Source organism: Lycorma delicatula, chromosome 6, assembly GCF_047948215.1.
Source record: "Lycorma delicatula isolate Av1 chromosome 6, ASM4794821v1, whole genome shotgun sequence".
In the NCBI taxonomy this organism is placed as follows: Eukaryota; Metazoa; Arthropoda; class Insecta; order Hemiptera; family Fulgoridae; genus Lycorma; species Lycorma delicatula.
In genome coordinates this window covers 42,278,706-42,301,580 of record NC_134460.1, presented here as the reverse complement: position 1 = coordinate 42,301,580, position 22,875 = coordinate 42,278,706, and the positions used below count along the sequence as shown (strand labels likewise).

Sequence of the window (22,875 nt, the reverse complement as noted above, 5' to 3'; positions counted from 1 at the left end):
AAAGAACAGTCTGAGGAAGTCATGGTTGAATGCTTAAGACTATGCAGTAGCACAACTCATTGTTCATAGTTTTATGTAAATGACAAGGAAGCAATGCTACTTACTGCCATAAATAGGCAACACTGCAATGAATTTTGACAAACCAAATACTATATAACCATTGCAAAAAATGAGTCGTCAACCATAAACATGGAAGAGTATGTTCTGTCTAATTTTAATTGTGATGGTAATGTGAAAAATTACCAGCTTACATAATTTTCACAGAGATGATGTTCAAGATTCTTAAACGGCTATAGTAAATTCTTATTTGAACACATAGGGATGGTTCCAAAAAATGATCAACCAAGTCAAATCAGTCTGGAATAACAAGAACTAAAAGTTTAGTAGTTCTGGTTATCAACATATTCTAATGTCATGCTACTTAAGAATTAAAATAACTTTTATGGCGGAAAAACAACCAAATAATCATTCCTGGTAGGCTTTCATTCATTCATTTTTCAGCCTCAATGTGTGTGTTCAAACACATCAATCAAAGACAATTTAAATCATCTTTAAATGAACTGGCTGACAAATGCTGAACATCAACTGACAGAGTGTGGTAAAGATAGAACTCTTGCTTGATAATAAAAAGGTAGGATGACTATAAAAAGGGGACAGTGGCTTAAAAAAAGGAATTTCAAAATGTGAATGACTCAATCCATTGCTATCACAACTGGACGGCAGCAGTAAAGGCGAGAGAATTTTCTGATGTGGACAACTAACTGTGATAAAGTCTGCATAAGAAAATAATAATGTTCAACTTCTTGTTTTCTTGAAACCAAAACAATGTATTTTCATAATTCATTTTATTCACATTACAAAAAAATTCTGAAAGACTATTTCAGAAACATTATAATTTTTTACAATTAAAAATATATACATCATTAAGTAAAATGTACTGATAGATATTTTATTTTACTTTAAATAAATGGGCTGGTTTTCCTACTAAAAAAATTGTTTTTCTTCTATAAAACTTCAATTTTTAGACTATAAAACATGACATTTAATTTAGTAGGTACATATTATCAACAATTTTTGAGTACAAAAAGTATGAACATTATGCTGAAAAATAAACTAATGCTTAGTTTTATGCTGACATATTTTTCAGGTTACCAAATGTTACACTCTCTACCATTGTGTACAAATCTGCATATTTCCTGTGATTTAAATTCAAAGTAGGATGATTCAGAATTGAATTTGCATGTAATTCAGGCAATGGGAAACAGCTTCACTATTTTCTAATAAGCCTGGTAGTTTCATATTACTTGTGAAAGACCTGTGTTTTCATCAAACTGCCTAAAATTGGTTATTGGTCTTAGAAGATTTACCCATTCTCAATGAATAGTTAAAATATTTAAAAACCTATATCTTATATAATATGATTTACATATGTAATCAGTAAGTATTACAGAGTAATAGAAGTTTGTAAGTATTCGTATACTCACTTTACTTGAATTTGTGTAGAACGTTCCATTCGAGCATGTCTGTCATCAACTTCCTGTGCAAGAAGTGTAGCTCTGTGGTTAGCTTCTGCTAGATCATTACGTAATTTGTCTCTCTCACCAGTCATTTGTTCAACTGAAGTTCTGAATATACAAAAAAAAAATTAAACTTTCTTCAAATTCTTTAATCAATAAATGAACGCATGTGTGCATACATGCACACACATACTTGGTACAGCACATAAATAAAATGTACAAAAGTTATTTTTTAAGTAAGAAATACTAATAAATCCTGCCCCTTTAAATGATCTGATGGTACAGCAATTAGTTCATCCCTCTACGATGAACTAATGAGTTCATTATATAATTTTTTTGAATAGTTGTAACTGTATTAAAGTAGGAAATATTTAGTTATTTTGAAAGGTAATCTGGAATCCAGTCAATTGTGAATTTAAGTAAATATTCTGTTTGCACTGCCAAAATCTGTTATCATGTTGAGTGTTATTTGGAATTTTTAAGAGGATTATGCATAAATAATATTTTTTGTTTATTACGTAAAGGATATATGTTCATGTTTTTATATAAAAATAGAGTACCCACTTACCAACAATTGTGAGTATTGACTATCCAAGCGCTTTTGGATTATTCCTCCATCATCACGGATTACTGATTAATTATCAATTTTATATTTGTACACATAAATTTTTATAAATGGGAATTAAAATGAAAATAAAATTTAAGATTATTATGTTCATAACAGTTGACTATCAATAGTTAAATTAAGTCAATGTTACATGAAAAACAATGTCAGCAAGACATTTACAACTTTATGCAATATAAATTGAATCAGTTACCCAACCTAATAATTATTGTATAATTTGCTTGAATAAAATATCATTATCAAATCTGATCTGTTCATTTATAAGTTTATTATTATTATTCATATATATAAAGGGTCATTCACGGGAACCAATGTTTTTGAAGTGGGTTGTACTCGGGCGTTCGTGGTGGAGGGGCACGTGGCTGGTGTCTGACGTTTCCTTTGTTCATAGCATTTACATTTTAGTCGATGAGATGGAGCCGTGGATGCTAGACCAACGCCTGTACGTGTATGACGAATCCGTAACTGCTGTTCAGCGAGATTTCCGCTGTCAGTTTAATAACCATCGTAATGCAAGTGTCCCTTCTTGTAACACAACATTGCGATGGGTAAACAACCTTCAAACAAGTGGTTCAATATTGAAGAAAAAACCACCAGGTCCCTGACGAACTGCTAGCACTCCGGAGAACATCCAATGAGTAAGGGAAGCCATTGTCAGAAGCCCATGCCGCTCTATTCAGAGGCATTCAGCAGCGCTTCAAATGAGCTCAAGTACGGTAAGACGAATTCTGCATACAGACCTGCATTTCCATCCTTACAAGATAGCCGTTATATAGCAGTTAGAGCAAGATTTCACGCAGCGATTACAATTTTGTCAACAAATGCTTACCATTTTTGAAGAAAATGAAAATTTGTTATTGTTAATGACTGACGAAGCCCATTTTCATTTGAATGGCTTCATCAAACAAACAGAATTGCCGGTATTGGGCAGAAAGAAACCCACATCAGTTTCACGAGAGACCACTTCATAGCCCAAAGGTGACTGTCCGGTGTGCAATAGGAAAGGTCGGTGTTATTGGACCATATTTTTTTTAAGAAAATGACGCTGCCATTTTGTAACAGTTGATCGTTACATTGCGATGTTGAATACGTTTTTCATCCCTGAGTTACGAAACCGGGGAATCGATTTTCAAAATGTGTTATTCCAGCAGGATGGAGCTACAGCGCACACAGCGAGGGCAATGATGGCTGTTCTCCGTAACTTCTTTCTGGGACGGATCGTTTCCAGATTCGGCGACATTCCTTGGCCCCCTCGGTCCCCCGACTTGAGTAGTTGTGATTTTTTCTGCGGGGATTTCTGAAATCGCGTGTGTACGGCAATAAACCGCGTACATTGGAGGACCTGAAGATCGAAATTCGTCATCACGTCACCCAGATTGATGTAGACATGCTGCAAAGAATCGAGGCCAGTTACCGTGAAAGGCTACAACAATATATTGCCCAAAATGGACATCACTTGCCGGACATAATTTTTCGTTCATGAGTAAGTAACAAATGCTTTGATTTAACAAGTGTTTCAGTACCAATAAAACTTTTTTAAAGTAAATATTCAATTTTTTATGATTATTTTAAAAACACCCGGTTCCCGTGAATGACCCTGTAAACATGTCAATGTTTCATATATATATGAATAAATTTCATATATATATGAAATTTCTTCAATATATTTGTTTTATGAATTTTATTAGTGCATTCCAATATTTCAAAAAATGCATTTGGATTGTATTTGGGTAACTGACTGAATTTATACTGCACAACAGTTTATATATGGCAAATGTGTACTGCAAAAAAGTTTGTACATGGCAAGTGGAAGGAAACAAGTAGCAAAAATGTAACATACTGGTGGGCCAAAAGTCACTAACCCTTGACGATTATTATTTGAATACAAATCAAAAACAAACTGAATTCATAACTAACACTTTATTGAATCTACATGATTATTTATTACATTGTTTCTTGAATTGTTTTCCATCTTTGTCTATACATTTCTCCAGATGACTTGGCAAACTTGTTTGCACAGTTGTGTGTTGCAATCTATTTCTTCAAAAGCATTTTGAATAGCATATTTCAAGACCCCAATAGTTTGTGGTTTTGTAGCATAGGCTTTTATCTTTAACAATCCTCTAAAAGAGAAAATCCATGGATGAAAGATCTGGGTGGCATATTTATTGTCCCTCGTCATCCAATAACTTTCCTGGCAAATAAATTACCAATGTAGTTCTGCACAGCTGTTGGATAATGGGATGGGTCTCCATCATGTATAAATTAAAGTAGGTGGAAGTACCAGAATTCATTTTTGGCCTGGGAATGGCATAGGTTGCCAACATTTCGAGGTACTTCTCTCCAGTTACTATTCCATCAAAAAAGCAAGGCTCAATTACTCCACAACATGAGTTACACCCCAAATGGTAACACCAGGTTGATTTAACTCCCTCTCAAAAACAATTCTATGGTTCTTTGAACCAATAGGTACAGTTTGTGTTGATGTGGCCTTTTAATTTGAAAGTTGCTTCATCAATCCAAATTATCTTAGAAAACAACTCATTATCATCTTCTCTTACTTCATTTAAATTATCTCGCAAAATTGAAGCCTACCATCAGCATCAACTTCTAATAGGCCATATATGAGATGAGGTATACAATATCTGAATTTAGCTTGATGTAAAATTCTTCAAACAGAGGTTCTAGAAATATTCTGTTTGAGAAATAGCCTATGATTAGACAGGGCTCTGGAAAACCGCTTGAAAAATTTTAACCTTACTTTCATCACTTAATGATGGCCTACCTGACCTGAGGCAGTCCACTGCAGATGCATTTCTCCCAAAACATTTTCGTAAACTGTAAACAGCCTTCTGTGTCGGTGGAACAGTGTTGAAATGATTATTCCAGTCATTTATTATGAAATTATAACCACCTTTGTACTAGGGTTTTAAGGCTCTTCAAACTTCTTCAACTTCAAACTAACATCTTCATTAACAAAACATCTTCAAAAGTTACAATCAAAAATGTCCAATGAACATAATAACAGCTGTATACAACAGATGTCTGATTGAACAGCAGTGCACTATGGTGTTTTTGTCAATAACTATCTGATGAAAACAAAAGGAGGTAATTTAAAATCGATGGGAAGATAATGTTTATCTTAACGTTTACAGTAGGAAGCGACTTCTGGCCCACCCGGTATATTAAATTGATGGGTAATGGCAGTGTTATTTAAAATGTAGAATAACAACCTCACAAAGCATTTAAAAAATGCTTCAACCAAAATGTTTTATATAGAAAAATGAATATTAAGCTGTAAATATCTCACTAACATACTTTAAATTTTCTGTTTATAAAACCTTTTTTACTGAAAATGACCTAACTGTTATATTTTATATAAGTATTACAATTTTAGCTGTTTATGGACAACAGTATTTTTGCACTTAACAGTAGTAGTTTGCTTTGAAATAATTACGTGTAAAACTACTCTAATTTTGCTAAGAGTTTAAAAGTTTGCTTATCTTTTTTAACTTTATAATTTGAATAAGAAAGGTTGTTATGAATCTCTAAATAAGAAATCAGAATCAATAAGATTAAGATGTAATACTAACCTTAACTGCTTAATTTGGACATGAGATAAACTTAATGCAGCACTAAGATATGTGACTAGAGGACTAACAGATAATTTAGCGATATCAGTCCGTAGATTTCTAAGTTCTTCATCCAGTATACCACTCAATAATGATAAACTAACTTCATGGGCTCCAGATAGACCTATTTCTTGCAATAATGTATTAGCACCAGGTACTCCAGACAGTTCCCATAACTCAACAATGCTGTCAGCTGACACATACCTGCAAAAGACAAAACACAATGAAATTAATATAAACTTTTTTACCTAAAATTAACAAAACTAAATTTACACAGTATATAAATGATTATCATTATTTAGAAATTACTTTAAACCTGAATAAGACCATACGTAATACAATGTATAATTATCATTGGAATTGCTTTACCAAGAGATTTTTTTTCCATCTGAGTACAGAAGACTTTACAATAATTTGAACTGAATTACCTTGTTCAGCTACTAAAAATACTTTAAAAATAAACCACAAAAAATGCTGCAACAAAAATTATTCAGAAAATAACTGAACATCGGTATGTTCAATCAAAAAAACTTTTTTAGCAAGAGTGTTTAGGTTCATTTTCATTTCCTAAGAAATAAAATAAACATCTAAACTATCCAAGAAGTAAATGAACAATTAAACGAATTAACTATAATTACTTTAAATAGAGTGACATTCCATAAGAACATGCATCGCAAATAAAAATGTAGTTTAAAGAGTTATTTCTTATGAACGTATATCAATTTTCTTGAATAAAATGTTAAGTATCATTCTTTTCTTCACTACTCTTGAGTTTCATCTGAACTGAAGAAAACCTTTCAGAATTATAACAGATAGATACATATAAAATACATACATACAAAAAAAAAAAAAAAAAAAAAAAAAAAACAGGAAATGTTTGCAACAGCATAACAGGTTTGTCCTCAATTGCAACATTTCATAATATTATTAACATATATAAAGAAAATTTTCTTTTTATAAGCAGCTAAATAAAAAAAAATTTTATCAAGAGATAATAAAACAATTTATTTTTAAATAGCAGCCATATTAAAAAAAATATAGGAAAAATTTTAAAATATAAAATAAGACATGGAACTTCTTTAATGTGCTATTTTTTTTTTTGTCTTCAGTCATTTGACTGGTTTGATGCAGCTCTCCAAGATTCCCTATCTAGTGCTAGTCGTTTCATTTCAGTATACCCTCTACATCCTACATCCCCAACAATTTGTTTTACATACTCCAAACGTGGCCTGCCTACATAATTTTTCCCTTCTACCTGTCCTTCCAATATTAAAGCGACTATTCCAGGATGCCTTAGTATGTGGCCTATAAGTCTGTTTCTTCTTTTAACTATATTTTTCCAAATGCTACTTTCTTCATCTATTTGCCGCAATACCTCTTCATTTGTCACTTTATCCACCCATCTGATTTTTAACATTCTCCTATAGCACCACATTTCAAAAGCTTCTAATCTTTTCTTCTCAGATACTCCGATTGTCCAAGTTTCACTTCCATATAAAGCGACACTCCAAACATACACTTTCAAAAATCTTTTCCTGACATTTAAATTCATTTTTGATGTAAACAAATTATATTTCTTACTGAAGGCTCGTTTAGCTTGTGCTATTCGCCATTTTATATCGCTCCTGCTTCGTCCATCTTTAGTAATTCTACTTCCCAAATAACAAAATTCTTCTACCTCCGTAATCTTTTCTCCTCCTATTTTCACATTCAGTGGTCCATCTTTGTTATTTCTACTACATTTCATTACTTTTGTTTTGTTCTTGTTTATTTTCATGCGATAGTTTTTGCGTAGGACTTCATCTATGCCGTTCATTGTTTCTTCTAAATCCTTTTTACTCTCGGCTAGAATTACTATATCATCAGCAAATCGTAGCATCTTTATCTTTTCACCTTGTACTGTTACTCCGAATCTAAATTGTTCTTTAACATCATTAACTGCTAGTTCCATGTAAAGATTAAAAAGTAACGGCGATAGGGAACATCCTTGTCGGACTCCCTTTCTTATTAGGGCTTCTTTCTTATGTTCTTCAATTGTTATTGTTGCTGTTTGGTTCCTGTACATGTTAGCCATTGTTCTTCTATCTCTGTATTTGAACCCTAATTTTTTTAAAATGCTGAACATTTTATTCCAGTCTACGTTATCGAAAGCCTTTTCTAGGTCTATAAACGCCAAGTATGTTGGTTTGTTTTTCTTTAATCTTCCTTCTACTATTAATCTGAGGCCTAAAATTGCTTCCCTTGTCCCTATACTTTTCCTGAAACCAAATTGGTCTTCTCCTAACACTTCTTCCACTCTCCTCTCAATTCTTCTGTATAAAATTCTAGTTAAGATTTTTTATGCATGACTAGTTAAACTAATTGTTCTGTATTCTTCACATTTATCTGCCCCTGCTTTCTTTGGTATCATAACTATAACACTTTTTTGAAGTCTGATGGAAATTCCCCATTTTCATAAATATTACACACCAGTTTGTATAATCTATCAATCGCTTCCTCACCTGCACTGCGCAGTAATTCTACAGGTATTCCGTCTATTCCAGGAGCCTTTCTGCCATGAAAGGCCTCCTCTATGAATCATGAGACCTTGCCGTTGGTGAGGGGGCTTGAGTGCTCAGGGATACAGAGTAGCTGGACCGAAGGTGCAACCATATCGGAGAGGTATCTGTTGAGAGCCAGACTAAGGAATGATTCCTGAAAGAGGGCAGCAGCTCTTTCAGTAGTTGTTAGGGGCGTGAGTCAGGACGACTTAAACGGCCGTATCAACATCACTCAGTCCTCTGAGTACTGCGCAGCTGAAAGCAATGGAAAACTACAGCTGCTTTTTTTTTCCAAGAAAATGTGGCTCTGCATTTTCACATAACAATAATGGAGGCGCCTTCCTTGGTAAAATGTGCTATATTTTTTAAAATCTATTAATAAAGTATGGAATGTCAAAATTGTACTACCACAAAAACAGGCAAGAAATTGTATATTTTTTATGTGCAATTTTCCACAATTTTTACAGGTTTTCTTCAAACTGAAAAAAATAGTACAAAAAACTAAGATTTAATATGGTTTATAACTTTATTTTTTCCATCAAGTTTATAATTTATAATTCTTCAAAGATTATTTTTTAGTATCCAAAATTTCAAATAAATATTTACAGAATTGAAAAAATTTCAGTTCAATAACTGGTTTTCAATTCAGCTACATTTACTAAGCGATTTATTTGTAATTTTCTAACTTTAATCCTGTAATGTAATTAAGTTTATTTAAACCTCTGGTTTTATTTTATAATGAGTTTTATAGTAACTTAACGATTAACTGCTCAGTATATTTATTAATTTACATTTAAAAAACAGATTGATGCCAGATTACATTTACTATAATTTTATTTTCAAGACAAGAAAAGGGTTTTTGAGGAGATGAAAAATTACAAGCCTTCTCAGAATTTAAACCCACAACCTTCCACATCAAAGGCAGGAACTATTGCTTCAACATAGTTAAGTAAAAAGGAAGCCTTACCGATTTGTAAATTAAATAACAATTTAAAAAATTTATTACTAAAAAAATATAAGTTATAATTACCCAGAAGAGCTGACATCAAGACTAGTTAAATGGTGGGGATGAAATGGTGGTGGTGAAGATGAAGATGGTAATGGATTATTACGCTGAGGTGAAGGAGGTGTGGTTGCTACACCACCACGAAACAGCTGAAGAAACTCATTAAAACTTATTCTACCATCTCTATCACAATCTAGTTTGGAAAATACTTCATTCACAATCTGTAAAATAAAGTTTTTTTTATAAATTTTTACAAGCAAAATTATTTATTTTTATGAAGAGATAATCTTTAAAATACAGATTATCTTTTTTCTGAGTTTATTAAACAATAAGTGCCACAATGAAAAAAAAAAAAAAAACATATCTTCTTAACATTAATATCAGTAAATGATGCTAACAATAACAATTATAATTTATTACATTAACAAATTAGATTCTTCTACACAGATACAAAATCTTATAAAAAAAAATTACTGAAGAACATAACTAAAAAGTTTTTAAATCCTTATAAAAAGATTAAGAAAAATATATAAGTAAATATCAATTGCATACCAATTTATAGTTTACATTCTATAAAACTATGTGGAATACTAAATCGGATTTTATACTTATATAATCTATCTTTTATTCTTTGTATTTCACTTGGAAAAAAGCTTTATTCAAGGTAATTTTTGTTTGATAATCTAATAATATATGGTCAGCAATCAAGAAGATTGGGCGGATTAAACTTAACAGACAACTAAAACATATTATAGTAAAATCACTCTATAAATGATATTTTATGAACAGGAAAACTCATCATTATAAAGGATTTATTCTTATAATGGGATTGGATTCTAATTTTAATGGGGTTCGATTTGATAATTATTCCATGTTGCAATGTTTATATTGTAGTTTTAAATTTCAATAAAAATTTCAGTAAAATTAAAAGCATTTTGAAACACTACTTATGTGGAAAACAACTTATAGTCAGATAATTATTATTATGGTACTTCTCTATCTATAACTAAGCAACAGCAATAAAAAAAAATATCCTAACTGTTATATTGTATATTATGGAGAGGATAAAGTGCTAAAACTATTGCATAAGATTCACAGCAAGCTTCTCATAAGACAATTTGCCGGCTTCTTGGAAGAGATACCATATATCACCTGAACTAGTGTGAAATCACATCTTATTTAAACATATAAATTCTCCTGCAATGTAATAATGACTATTTTAAAAATAATATACTTTTTTCTATGAATTTTATGAAAATCAACGTATCAGTTATAAAAGAAAAATCAGATTGAAATAACTAAACTATTACTTATAAAATATTTGATAATTTGTAAAACCACTTGTAAAAAAAAAATTTCAAGAGATATTGCTTAGATTTTAGGCAGTTAACAGAGCATTATTTTTTTGTTAGATCATTTAAGCAAAGTTAACAAGAAGAAAAAGTATATTTGCTTTAGTTTTTGTTCAGATTTTTAAAGAAAAAATTCAGCAACAAAATTAAATTTCAGAGGTTACCAGACAACTGACTACCAGTAATTTTTTACAGACAGAAGTTACCAACAGTAAATTTTTTAAAAATAACATACTGTAAGGAACATTGTATGATCATAAGATAAATCCATCAATATTATTTTTCCTTCCTAAACCATATTTCATAGAATCTCCAGAATCTAAATAACTAATTAAGATAAACATACAAACAAAAAAGTCACTGCTCCAATTTATTTCCTTACTCAATGACTATTTTTTTCAGCTTCTATATAGGAATTTATTACAGATCAACTGATATGTTACATTATTTTTTGTCAAATGGTTAAACAATAAAATATTGTTCATTTATATTTAATCTAAACAACACATTTATTCTTTGACATTTTATTCCTTTATGTTAATCTACTATTTAATAACATTTAATATGAACATATCATAACATTTAACCTGCAAGTAGTTTTTTTTTTAACTTTGTTAAGGTGAAGGTTATAAATAATTGGCACTACATGGCTTCATAACATTTTTTAAGTACGGAAAAGTTCAGTTGTCACTTTTAATCTTAATTTAATAAATACTTAAATGCTACTTTAATACTTTATAAATAAATATATTTTATACACAAAATAAATATATTATGAGTCGTTATATTTAATTCTATTATATTTGTAATTTTTCACAAGAAGCCCTTTGTACACAGATAGTCGACACGTGAAATTTGAAGTGCATAAAAAATCCTAAGACATTGGAATTCTAAGAGACTGAACCTAGAACCTTCCAGGTGAAAGATAATGCATATAAAATCACTTTTTACTTTGCAAATATAATGATGAATACATATTTAAATAACAGTTAAAAAAAGAATTCAATATTTGTTATTCAAACATCAAGAAAGCTAAGTTTTGTTTTAACCACATGTCTCAGGAATGGTCAACCTAAGTCTTTACAAGACTGCACCTCAATTATATGCAGCAAATATCATTCTCATCTCACTGGGTCATAGGAGGGTTTGCTAATTGTTCACAATTGAACAGATTGCAAAGTATACATTAAGAAAAACAACAAATTTTGCTTTTGGCATAAATCTTTTGTTCATTTTACTAAAGTGCTTATTTTGATGAACTGTTCGGTACTTACGTATTAACACCACCGCAGCTACAGCTTTACTTAAAAACAAAGTAGTCAATCGGATTTCGATGGAAAACAGAATATAAATGATTATTTATATTTATTTATTTTATAAATATAATTTAACCAAACTTAACCTACGCTTGCTAACCTTGACTAATTAACACCGTAAGTTTTTTGAGTATTTATTTAATAAATTCAGTAATTACAATTATTTATTATTTAAATAATCAAATTGCAATAATTAATGAATTTATTAAATAAATACTCAAAAAATTATGGTGTAATTAGTCAAGGTTTAGCGAGCGTAGGTTAAGTTTGGTTAAATTATATTTATAAAATAACTATTTATTTATTTATGTTAAACTCTATATCGGCCCATTTTCCACCAAAATCCGATTGACTACTTTGTTTTTAAATAAAGCTGTAGCTGCGTTGGCGTTACTACGTAAGTACCAACTGGTTTTTTTATTTAACTGGCAAATTGCATTTAAATAGCACTGTTGTGATTGTGGAAATAGAGAAGGTTTAATTTAATACTTTTTATTTAAACCTCTGTAAAATACAATTTTATTACATGACACTGTCCAAGCTTTGAATTATTATTAGACAGTCTGCCCTCTTAAAAACATATTCAAAGAATTATCTTAAAATAACATAGACAAACATGCATCTTCAGCCATGTAAGAAAAAAGTGAATTCTTAGCCAATTGATTATTCTATTTCTAGTGTAACCTATTATTTTGTCTATAAATTACTGTTTATATTTAAATTACATCTTGATAATTGTGAACTGAATGAATAATAAAATTAAATTTGTTACATAGTTTTTCCAAGCTAACTTTCATTTCCAAATTTTAACAGCTCATTAATTACACTATAATTTAAAATATGTTTTTTCTTTAAGTGCTAGATTAAGGTATTTCTTTTGTTCAAAATATTTTTAAAATTAGAATATGAAGCACGGTTCAAAAGTAAGGCTGATTATTTTCAGAAAAAAATGAGTACAGCTGAAAAATTTATAATGGTTTCAAATACTTACATATTTACTTTATTTTTCTACACAATCACCATTTTGTTCCAAACACACTAATATAATACACTGTCATTCACTCGTGCCATGGAGGCTGGCTCTCCCACTTCTTTGTAATTCTTCATCTCACCCAGTGCTGGGTAGACTTCTTTTATTGTGGGAGGGTTGATGTATTCTGGTGGTGTTGTTATTGGGGTGTAGGTGTTGAAGTTTAACCCTCCGGGTTGGTCTAGTGGTAAATGTATCTTCGGAAATCAGCTAATTTCCAAGTCAAGAGTTCTAATGTTCAAATCCTAGTAAAAGGCAGTTACTTTTATAGGGTTTTGAATACAAGATTGTGGATAACGTTGTTCTTTGGTTGTTGGGTTTCAATTACACAAATCTTCGACCTATAAGAGGTATGATAGGTTAGTCGACCTATTAGACTGTACTTCACTTATACTCATATATATCATCCTCTGAAGTAATAACTGATGGCGATTCCGAAAGGCTAAACAGGAAAAAAAAGGCGTTGAAGTTTGTCCCACATTCGAATCCCAGTCAGGCATGGAATTTTTACATGCTACTTGTCATTAATTTCAGCCTCTGAAGCAATACCTAACGGTGGTGCCGGAAAAAAAGATGTTTTGAAGTTTAGGAGTTCTGTCGGTTCTTTGCAATTTAGGAGTTTGTTGAAATATTTAGCTAGTTTTTCCTAGCTAAATATTTAATACTTTTATTACTATTTCAACATGGATTTCCGTGTTGTCTTTATTGTTATGGGCCAGTTCACAGTTTTCATTCTTTATTATAATATTGGGGGTTTGTATTTTTAGAGCTTTTAGAGCTTGTAGTATCTCAACTATGTTTTACTGAATTCTTCTTCTACTGACTTCAGTGTGTCTTTATGGTATTGTCTTTTTATTCTCCTTAGGGTTTGGGTGGTTTCTTTTCTTTGTTTTACTAGATTTAGAAAGGATATTTCTGATTTTTGGGATTGGTGAAATAGCCATGCTTGATGTCTTTTTTCCACTTTTTCATCATACTTGCTGTCCAACATTGATGTTTTTTATGGGATTTTATTGGGGCGAATTCTTCTGCGATTTGTTTAAGGTTGTTGACTAGATCTTCAAGTTTATCTGTGATTGCTATTTTTTCAGTTGCTTTTTGGTAATTTTCATTCTTGATTAGTTGGGTAGGGGTCCATTTTTCTTTTAGTTTTAGGGGCATGGTTTTGTTGCTTTCTTTTAATTTATCTCTTGAATTTTATATAGGCATTTTAGGAAACAAATATGCTTTAATACTTTTCTCTAAAATGTCTATGAAGAAAATCAAAATTGGCTTTTTATATCACCCTTAATGAATTTTTAAAAAAATTAATATAATCAATGCCTTATATACATAAATATTTTACCTAAAAATAAGAAAATTGGTCAGTCAATCCTGAGATATGAGGCCAAAAGCAGTGCAACACACATTTTTTTTTTTTTTTTTTTTTTTATTTAGTTAAGATGAATTAGTTTATGCAAAAAACTCTATACTCTATTTTTGACATGATAACCATAACTATTCTGGCTATATTAACTGGGAAAGCAATACAATTTAATAACAAATTGCTATATTTAACAAAACATGATTAATATATTATTACACTACACATTATATTTTACGGTGTAAAAAATACTCGACGAAAGAAATAGAAAAACATTTTAAAGTATACATATAATATAGACATAATTTTATTATAGTACACTAATTTTCTATTTTAAAATATTTTGTTTAAAAACGTTCTTTTGAATGCAATTCAATTTTAGAAACAAGCAAGCTGTTATGGGCTGTTTGTATGCTTTTTATACTTATTATAATGGGAAATTATCTTATATGTTGCAATATATAAGCTGCATCAGTGCAAACACACACACAACAAAATAAATATATATATATATATATATATAAGCAAAATAAAAAAAACTTCTGCCATAAAAAAAACACATCTAAGGCAAAAATGTGGTTAATATATTGTTAAGTCGATACAATAATAGGGGTTGCGCTTCAATCATTCCAGATGCCTGACCAGGATAGGTCCCGGGTTCAAATCCTGGTCAGGCATGGCATTTTTATACACGCTACAAATCATTCATCTCATCTGAAGTAATACCTAACAATAACCTAATAATAAACTGGAAGTTAAAAAAAAAGAAAAAAAGAAGATGCAGATAAACAATATCTTGTTATAATACTTTGTTTTATTAAAATAAGTATGTAAATATGTATACGTATTACAGGATTATCTAAATAAATAAAAACGACACATTTATAATAACAGCGTAACAGCAAATATGTTAATTAAGCGGTTTTCAGAAGATTAGGAGAGTCGTAACCTTCCTAAACATGTTACTGATGCGATTTCTATTTACAAGATACAAATACTAGAGGATGGGCCTAATATAAATAGTTTTCTTGTAAAGGGGTTTACAAGAAAAATATCTATCACAGTTAATTTTTCATAGTCATATTGAAATCACTAGAAATGCTTTGTGGAACAAATTTAATAGAAACAATTTAATAGTGATTAGGAATAGTAAAAAAAAAGAAATGTGAAGTATACATACTTCATTGGCAGCTCGTTCCATCCCAACAGCTCGGCAAACAAGAGCTAGTTCATCTTGATCTAAGTAACCATCAGATCCAACACCTAATCTTTCCCAGGCAACACGCAGCTCTTCATCACCTTGCAATTGGTTTCTACTGCTACACTGTGACTCAATTTCTATAAAAGAAAATACATTTAATTTTATTATCATCACATCAGCCTCAACCACGTTAATACATGCCATTTCCCACAAAATGATAGAAGAAATCTAAGTAAACAGGATGCTGTGAGTATACGAAAGGGTCATTGTTAACTCAAATCAAAGTACTGACATACACAATGGGATGGGAAAAAAATACAAAGATGTGTAACTACAAAACTTTGCTTCACTTCAGAAAACAAAATAAGTCAAAATTTTCTTGTCTTAAAAAAAAATTAAACTGGATATATTTCTTGAATTTTAAATTGCATGATATAGTAGATAAAAATAATTAGTTAATTTTAAATAAGGTTAGATGTTAAAAAATGAAATCATTTATTACACTTACCATCTTTATTGATATATATTTGATCTTCATTTTGAGATTTCTCATCATTTTTTTGATCTAAATTTACCTGAAACAATAAATATGTTAAATGATGACATTATAATAACTTTACATAAATAAAATCCTGTAGAACATTAATTATTACACACGATGAATATTATTATTAAAAAAATAATAAAAAATTTATGCTCAATAGTGAGAATAAGCAGAATTACCTGGAGTTCCTCTGGATACCAGATCTCTCAATTATTAAGAATCCTCTGACTAATTTCCAAAAAAATAATTTGCATAGAAATTGTTTTAAATTTTATTTACTTTAATTCTTTCCCTTTAAAATGTTTTACTGAAATTCATCAATACATGCAAATCACAAAATCATCTTTGCAAATGAGGAAAGAAGCTCTCGACTAAATCGTTAAAAAAACTTTCAATGAAAATTATAAACAATTTTATTCTCCAAGCTTGAAATTTGTTTATTAAAATGCATGTCAAGTATGTAAACTGAAAAGTTTTACCAAAAAGGAAGCAGGCTTAATTTTCTGACATACACATTTTTCTTTTTTGCATGCATTGTAAACAAATAGAGCTAAAAACGTATTTCCCATCAAGATGGAATAGGAAAATGGTAAACATTTTAAGCTGAGAAGTAGCAGTCATTGCTAAGAATTCAGTTTTGTAAGCTGTCACATCTAGTTAAAATAATTTCATCATTCAAGCTTTATTAAAACAGATTTGCCACCCATGTATAATCCTGGGTAAACAATAAACAGATACAAATTTGGTTTATATTGAAATGGTTTAGTTGTTTACTTTTATTGAAAAAAATTATTTTATTTTGATAAATGACCAAAACAAAATTTAATCTTTTTTTTCTAAATTTACTCATGGGAACCATATAACTAACATCTAATTAGTAACTCAAAACATTAATGTATTAAAATGAAACTGTAAAATATATCATTCTCACTGTAAGATATACTCTTATCTACAATGTGGGTGATTATAATGCAGAAGCGTTTTTTAGAATAAAAAACTAACAAAAAAAAAAAAAAAAACTTATTTACAATCTAGTATTCTGAATAAATATCTGCCTAAGCCACCCACTTAACACAAGTGCCTAAGCCACTTTAACACAATCACTGATAAAAGAATAATTTAAATTAACTCTCTATATCTATACCTACGTAAAAAAAGATGCACCCATAAATAATATAAGGATTATACATCTGACTGATACATTAAGATTACTTTCTTCCTTTTTAAATCTATCTTGAAGCAAATAACCAAACAGCATCATTTTTCTACATCCAAACCATCTCTACTTTCATTTATCTATAAGTTGGATAATGTAAAACCCATCTATAACTGTCTACATTTTTAATATGAGCTTTTCTTTTTAAAACTACTTTCTAAGCTCAATAATTAGAAGTATACGGGCATAGTTATTTATTCAAATTAAACAAAATAACAGAAGTAGAATTTTTTAACAAAATGATCATTATAAGTATTATACATTACGTTTAATCAAAATGCCTCTGGGCTAGTAATATGAAGTTATAGAAACTAACAACATGACTGTGAGGAAGCTTAACCTGGTATGCTTTAAGCTACAATGAGGCTTTACTTTTACTTTTTAAAGCAATGGTTACCTTTGAACATGCTGTGAGTTTTGTCACTGGTATCTATCTGGTGTTTGAAGGAATGTTTATTCCTATTACTAAAGTCTGTAAAAGGTTGCATGATGTTAAAGTTATGGACAGTCTACAGGAAGGATTCAAGAGTTTCATTTAGGTTTATGAGTATTAAAAACATTTTAAAGAAAAAATTGTGGTAGTTCTGAGACAGCTAAGTCTACACTATAAAAATAGTAATTTATTTCATTTAAATCAATTTTCAGATTTGGCTGATTTTTATTATTATTACTCTAACATACCGAAATCTCTTCATCAGAAGGTAAAAATGCATCAATATCGGAATCATCTACCCTAATATCCTGGCCACCGCCTTCTTGATCAGTACTTTCAGGTCTTGAGCGTCTTCCATATTTTTTTTGACCAAATACAAACTTTGGTGATACTTCACGTTCTAAAAACATAATAAAAAACAAGTGGTTTAATAAAAATAATTTAAAAAACATATCAGCTTCTTTATTTTTAATTAAAAATATATTGATTCAATAATTAACTGGTAATATAAAATGGTAAGATCTTTTAAATGTAATATATAATTAATTACAAAAAATTTATAAATTAACACAAAGAATGCTTTCTTCATTCAAACTTTTGCTACAACTTTATAAGTTTTTCTACTATTTTTAAAAAACACATTTATACACAACACTAAAAAAAGTAATAGCAACTGTTAGCACAATAGTTTTCTCAAAGAATGCTTTCTGAATTTACAAACAGATAATTGACTTTTATTTTATAATAAAATGAACTAAATTTACTACATATGTAAAAATTATTAAGGCTATATAGAGCTGATAGAGAATTGTACATTCTATAAATGTTAATATAATAAATAAGGGTACTTAAGGCCACCGCAGCTACAGCTTTATTTAAAAACAAAGTAGTTAATCGGAATTCGGTGGAAAATGGGCCGATATAGAGTTTAACATAAATAAATAAATAGTTATTTTATAAATATAATTTAACCAAACTTAACCTACGCTCGCTAAACCTTGACTAATTAACACCATAATTTTTTTTATTTAATAAATTCATTAATTATTGCAATTTGATTATTTAAATAATAAATAATTACTGAATTTATTAAATAAATACTCAAAAACTTACGGTGTTAATTAATCAAGGTTAGCAAGCGTAGGTTAAGTTTGGTTAAATTATATTTATAAAATAAATAACCATTTATATTCTGTTTTGAATCTGTTTCGGCCCATTTTCCACCGAAATCCGATTGACTACTTTGTTTTTAAATAAAGCTGTAGCTGCGGTGGCGTTAATACGTAAGTACCTAAATGAGTATATTTGTATTTTCAAATTTCAATTAGCTTTTAAATTTCAGAATGTATGCTTTTGCATTCAATCGTAATTATTGTATAAGTTCAAAGTAATTAGGGTAAAATAAAACAAAATTTTTAATATTAATCTCATCTGCAATGATCTTTGATAAATTAAACACATTGTTTACAAATATATTGCTGCTAGTGAACAATGTACTGCACTCATTGTACCAGCCCAATTATAAAATAAAGTCATTGTAAAATGTACCAAGTAATTCTGAGTAAATTGGAAAATCTCTAAAAATTTAATGGAAACTGATTTCATTATGATATGAAAAAATCTCTTGTATAAACTGCATTAAATATTATGTTAACTACAAGCTAAGTCAAAGTACTACATATTAAAAAATAAGAATTAAAGTGATGTTTTATTATTTGTAAGGTGCTACAACTGTAGATGACCTTATATGAGTCATAAGTCACTCTGAAAATAGTGAAGTATCTCATGTCAGTTTATTCGGGAAAGTGAGGTGTGATGTTTCAGTGTCGTTTCTCACATTGTTTTTTTCACTCAGGCAATCAAATAATCAGTAGAACATAAACACACCAAACCTAATAAAACACGTGATATTCGGCATTATTAGTAAGCTTCATTCTATCACAGGGACTGGTTGTACAATAAACATGGTTAATACAATCATCACATCCATAAAAAATGCAAAGGCATACAATGTAAGATAATAAATTAATGTAACTCTTTCTATTGTGAAACAGTAGGTAGAATTTAAAATATAAAATCATATAATTAAACTATTTAAACTGAAATTAATAAATTACCAGGAGATGGGTCTCTAGATTCTTCACTTTGTCTTAATCCTGAACCTAACAAAGTTAAGAGCGCATCTCTGAACTCAGGAAATGTGACAGTGGTTTTCCCAACAAGAAGACATTCAATCAACTGATCTTTAGCGTCATCAAGGTGCAATTTATCACACAATTTTTCCAATCCAGACTTATTAAGGAACCCATTTTCCTGGGAATCACAGCTTTTAAACATTTCCAATAATTGACGTTCATATGGGTCAGTTGTATTGTTACCCAGCTCCTTGTTGATATCCATTGCATTGTACCTAAACATAACATAACAAAAATCAATTAATCTAGTTGCTAACCACTAACAATAAGATATGAAGTAGGAATTATGGAAACTGCATCTAAATTTATGTCTGCCAAATCACTGCTACGGTACTGCAATAATTTAATGCTTTAATATTACTTATTTTCAAAAAATCTGGAATATACAAAATCTATCTTTGTATATTAATGAATAAGGTTTATTTTATAACAGTAAAATATTCTTTAACCTTCTGATTTTAATTATAAAATTATTCTGATCGCAGGTTATTATGTAATAATTATCTAGAACAAATAAAATTTTAATGTTATACACATAATTAGAAGGTAAAACAAAAGGCCAGCAACATGAATTTATCAAATTAGACAATATAACTACTTTCACACTATAAGGAATAATACATCCGATTATGAGGAAGGTTTATATATGTCTATGGTGCAACTTTTATAACATCATTAACCAACAAAAATATCCTTCTGATAAATTAAATTATTTCTTTTTATAAAAAAAGAATAATACTGCTTCTATGATGGTCAATCTTTTAAATAATATTCATCATATTAAATAAAAGTAAACCACGATTATCTGCATATTTGTTTGTTTATTATATATTTTTAATTTGACACTCATAACTATTATTTTATTCTTTATTCAGTTTAATTAAAATTTTTGTTTATCTGCTTTACTACTTTACATAGTTATTTTATGTGATTACAAACTACTGTCACTTCTCTACTAACTTTCAACTTTATGATTGTATTCTGAAAATGCTAGGAAAAAGCAGTCCTTTTTGTTGTCCATGAAATAGCATAACTACCAGATATAGAAGCAAAACACCGATTAAAAAGATTAAGGTTAATCTTTTGCTTACATCTAGAAGAGAGAGCACTGAATTACAAGATATCTATAGGCCTAAATAAACTTTAAAGGAGTATGTCTTCTCTAAGACAACAAATTTCATGTAAAAATTAAAAAAAGTATTACTATAAATTATTTTAAAAGTTTTTTTTTATAGAAATAGGCCACGAATTAGAGAGTTAAGGAATTGTCAATATATGAATTACTTTCAAGCACTGCGCTGTAAATTTTAAAGAAGTTGCAAAAGATTTTATAAGCCTGATAAAAAATTAAACAACAGATTGCTGCTTACCACGAAATAAATTACGAAACGTAACTGTTCACTCTAGGAGAACGAGAACAACCATATGGACATAATACAATGTCAAAAATAAGTTAGGTTGGCGGTTACTAATAACAACCTCACAAATAGCAATTAAATTTCCATAATATCATTACCATAGTAAACTTCAAAGGAACAAATTCAGAATTAGGAATAACATATTTCCGACGACCTACTATAACAAAGTGGGTTCAAGAATTAATACATTCGTAATAGATACGTACCTTATGACTCGTGAATAGAATAATTCCACTATTAGATATTATTGTATACAATTAAATTCTTACAACTTCCACTTCTTATTTGCTACAACAAAAACACATTCACCACAATTAAATCTCATTATGCATTTTCTGACCAACTTCAGCATTAATGTTTTATCTGTTTATTTTATTATATCAGGGCTACCAACAGCAACTAATTAATTTCATTAATTTATTATATCATCCAATTGAAAAAAAAAACTAATTTAAATAAATACTAATCGATCATTAACATTTTTTTAAATTTATTCCTTAAATACATTTTTATCTTGCATATAATGTAATAAGGGTATAGATAAAATATTAGATTAGTTTTATTAAGCTAAAATTATTTGAATAAGATATTGAAAAAATGGCGGAGTAAGTGTAGAAGAATTAGACTACATATACGGGCGGTGATAATTTACTACGTTTTCCGTGAATGATGACTTTGTCATATTAGAATTAACTAATACGTCATAGTGTATGATAAGAAACCCTTTTTGAAGAGCAAACTCAGGGTTAATTTAAATAAGACCAAGTATTCGAAACTCGTACAGACATTTTACACGTCTAGAGAAATATTGAGGGATGTAATTAATTCAGTTACCTAGGATCTATATCTCGTAAAAAGGAATTATATATTCAACATAAACAGCATATATACATATACAGTATCCGGGCCAAAGTTATTCATAAGTTAACAGCATGGATTAAGAAAACCAGTTAATTTAATAATTAATCTTTTTTATAAATACAGTAACTCGCGCCAAGTGTTAATGTAGGTTAGTCAAGTTCAATGCGTGGAACTTTTGTAGCTCGGTAGACGTCTAGACGATAATCTAATTCTTGCCAAGCATCTACGGCGTTATTAGATCAACAGCTTTTACAGTTCTCTGTTTTAAATCGTCCAAATCTCAAACTTTTCTTTGGTTTACACATCTTTTAATAAATCCCCGAACAAAAAAGTCAAAACCAGTGATATCCAGAGATCTAGGTGACAATGCAGTTGGGCCTCCTCGTCCGATCCAATATCCGGGGAAAGTGTTGTTCAAGAACATGGTAACATCCCGATTAAAGTGTGGTGGAGCACACATTTTTTTGGAAACTGAAGCTTGCAGGAATCTGAGAAACTGTAAAATTCTCAAGCTACTTCTCAAAGAGAATTCTCAAGATACTTAAATCCTGTCAGTCGGCCCCATGAAAAAACGTATCGATGACGCCATTTTTTTGTAGTCCTTACCAGACATTGACTTTTGATAC

General features: G+C 29.6%; 1 protein-coding gene across 2 annotated transcripts in view; it reads right to left on the bottom strand.

Annotated features, from left to right (window-relative positions):
• The window catches only part of LOC142327011 (uncharacterized), a 96,653-nt gene extending 74,902 nt beyond the window's left edge, over positions 1-21,751 (bottom strand). For both annotated transcript variants that reach the window (XM_075369764.1, XM_075369765.1), the window contains exons 1-8: positions 21,595-21,751; positions 19,893-20,185; positions 18,024-18,175; positions 16,091-16,157; positions 15,562-15,719; positions 9,345-9,541; positions 5,736-5,978; positions 1,485-1,625 (exon numbers count right to left, since the gene is read on the bottom strand). In XM_075369764.1, coding sequence (XP_075225879.1) covers positions 1,485-1,625; positions 5,736-5,978; positions 9,345-9,541; positions 15,562-15,719; positions 16,091-16,157; positions 18,024-18,175; positions 19,893-20,175 — 1,241 coding nt within the window. In that variant the 5' untranslated portion in view covers positions 20,176-20,185; positions 21,595-21,751. The remainder of the gene's footprint in view (positions 1-1,484; positions 1,626-5,735; positions 5,979-9,344; positions 9,542-15,561; positions 15,720-16,090; positions 16,158-18,023; positions 18,176-19,892; positions 20,186-21,594) is intronic.
• Between the last annotated feature and the right edge of the window lie 1,124 nt (positions 21,752-22,875).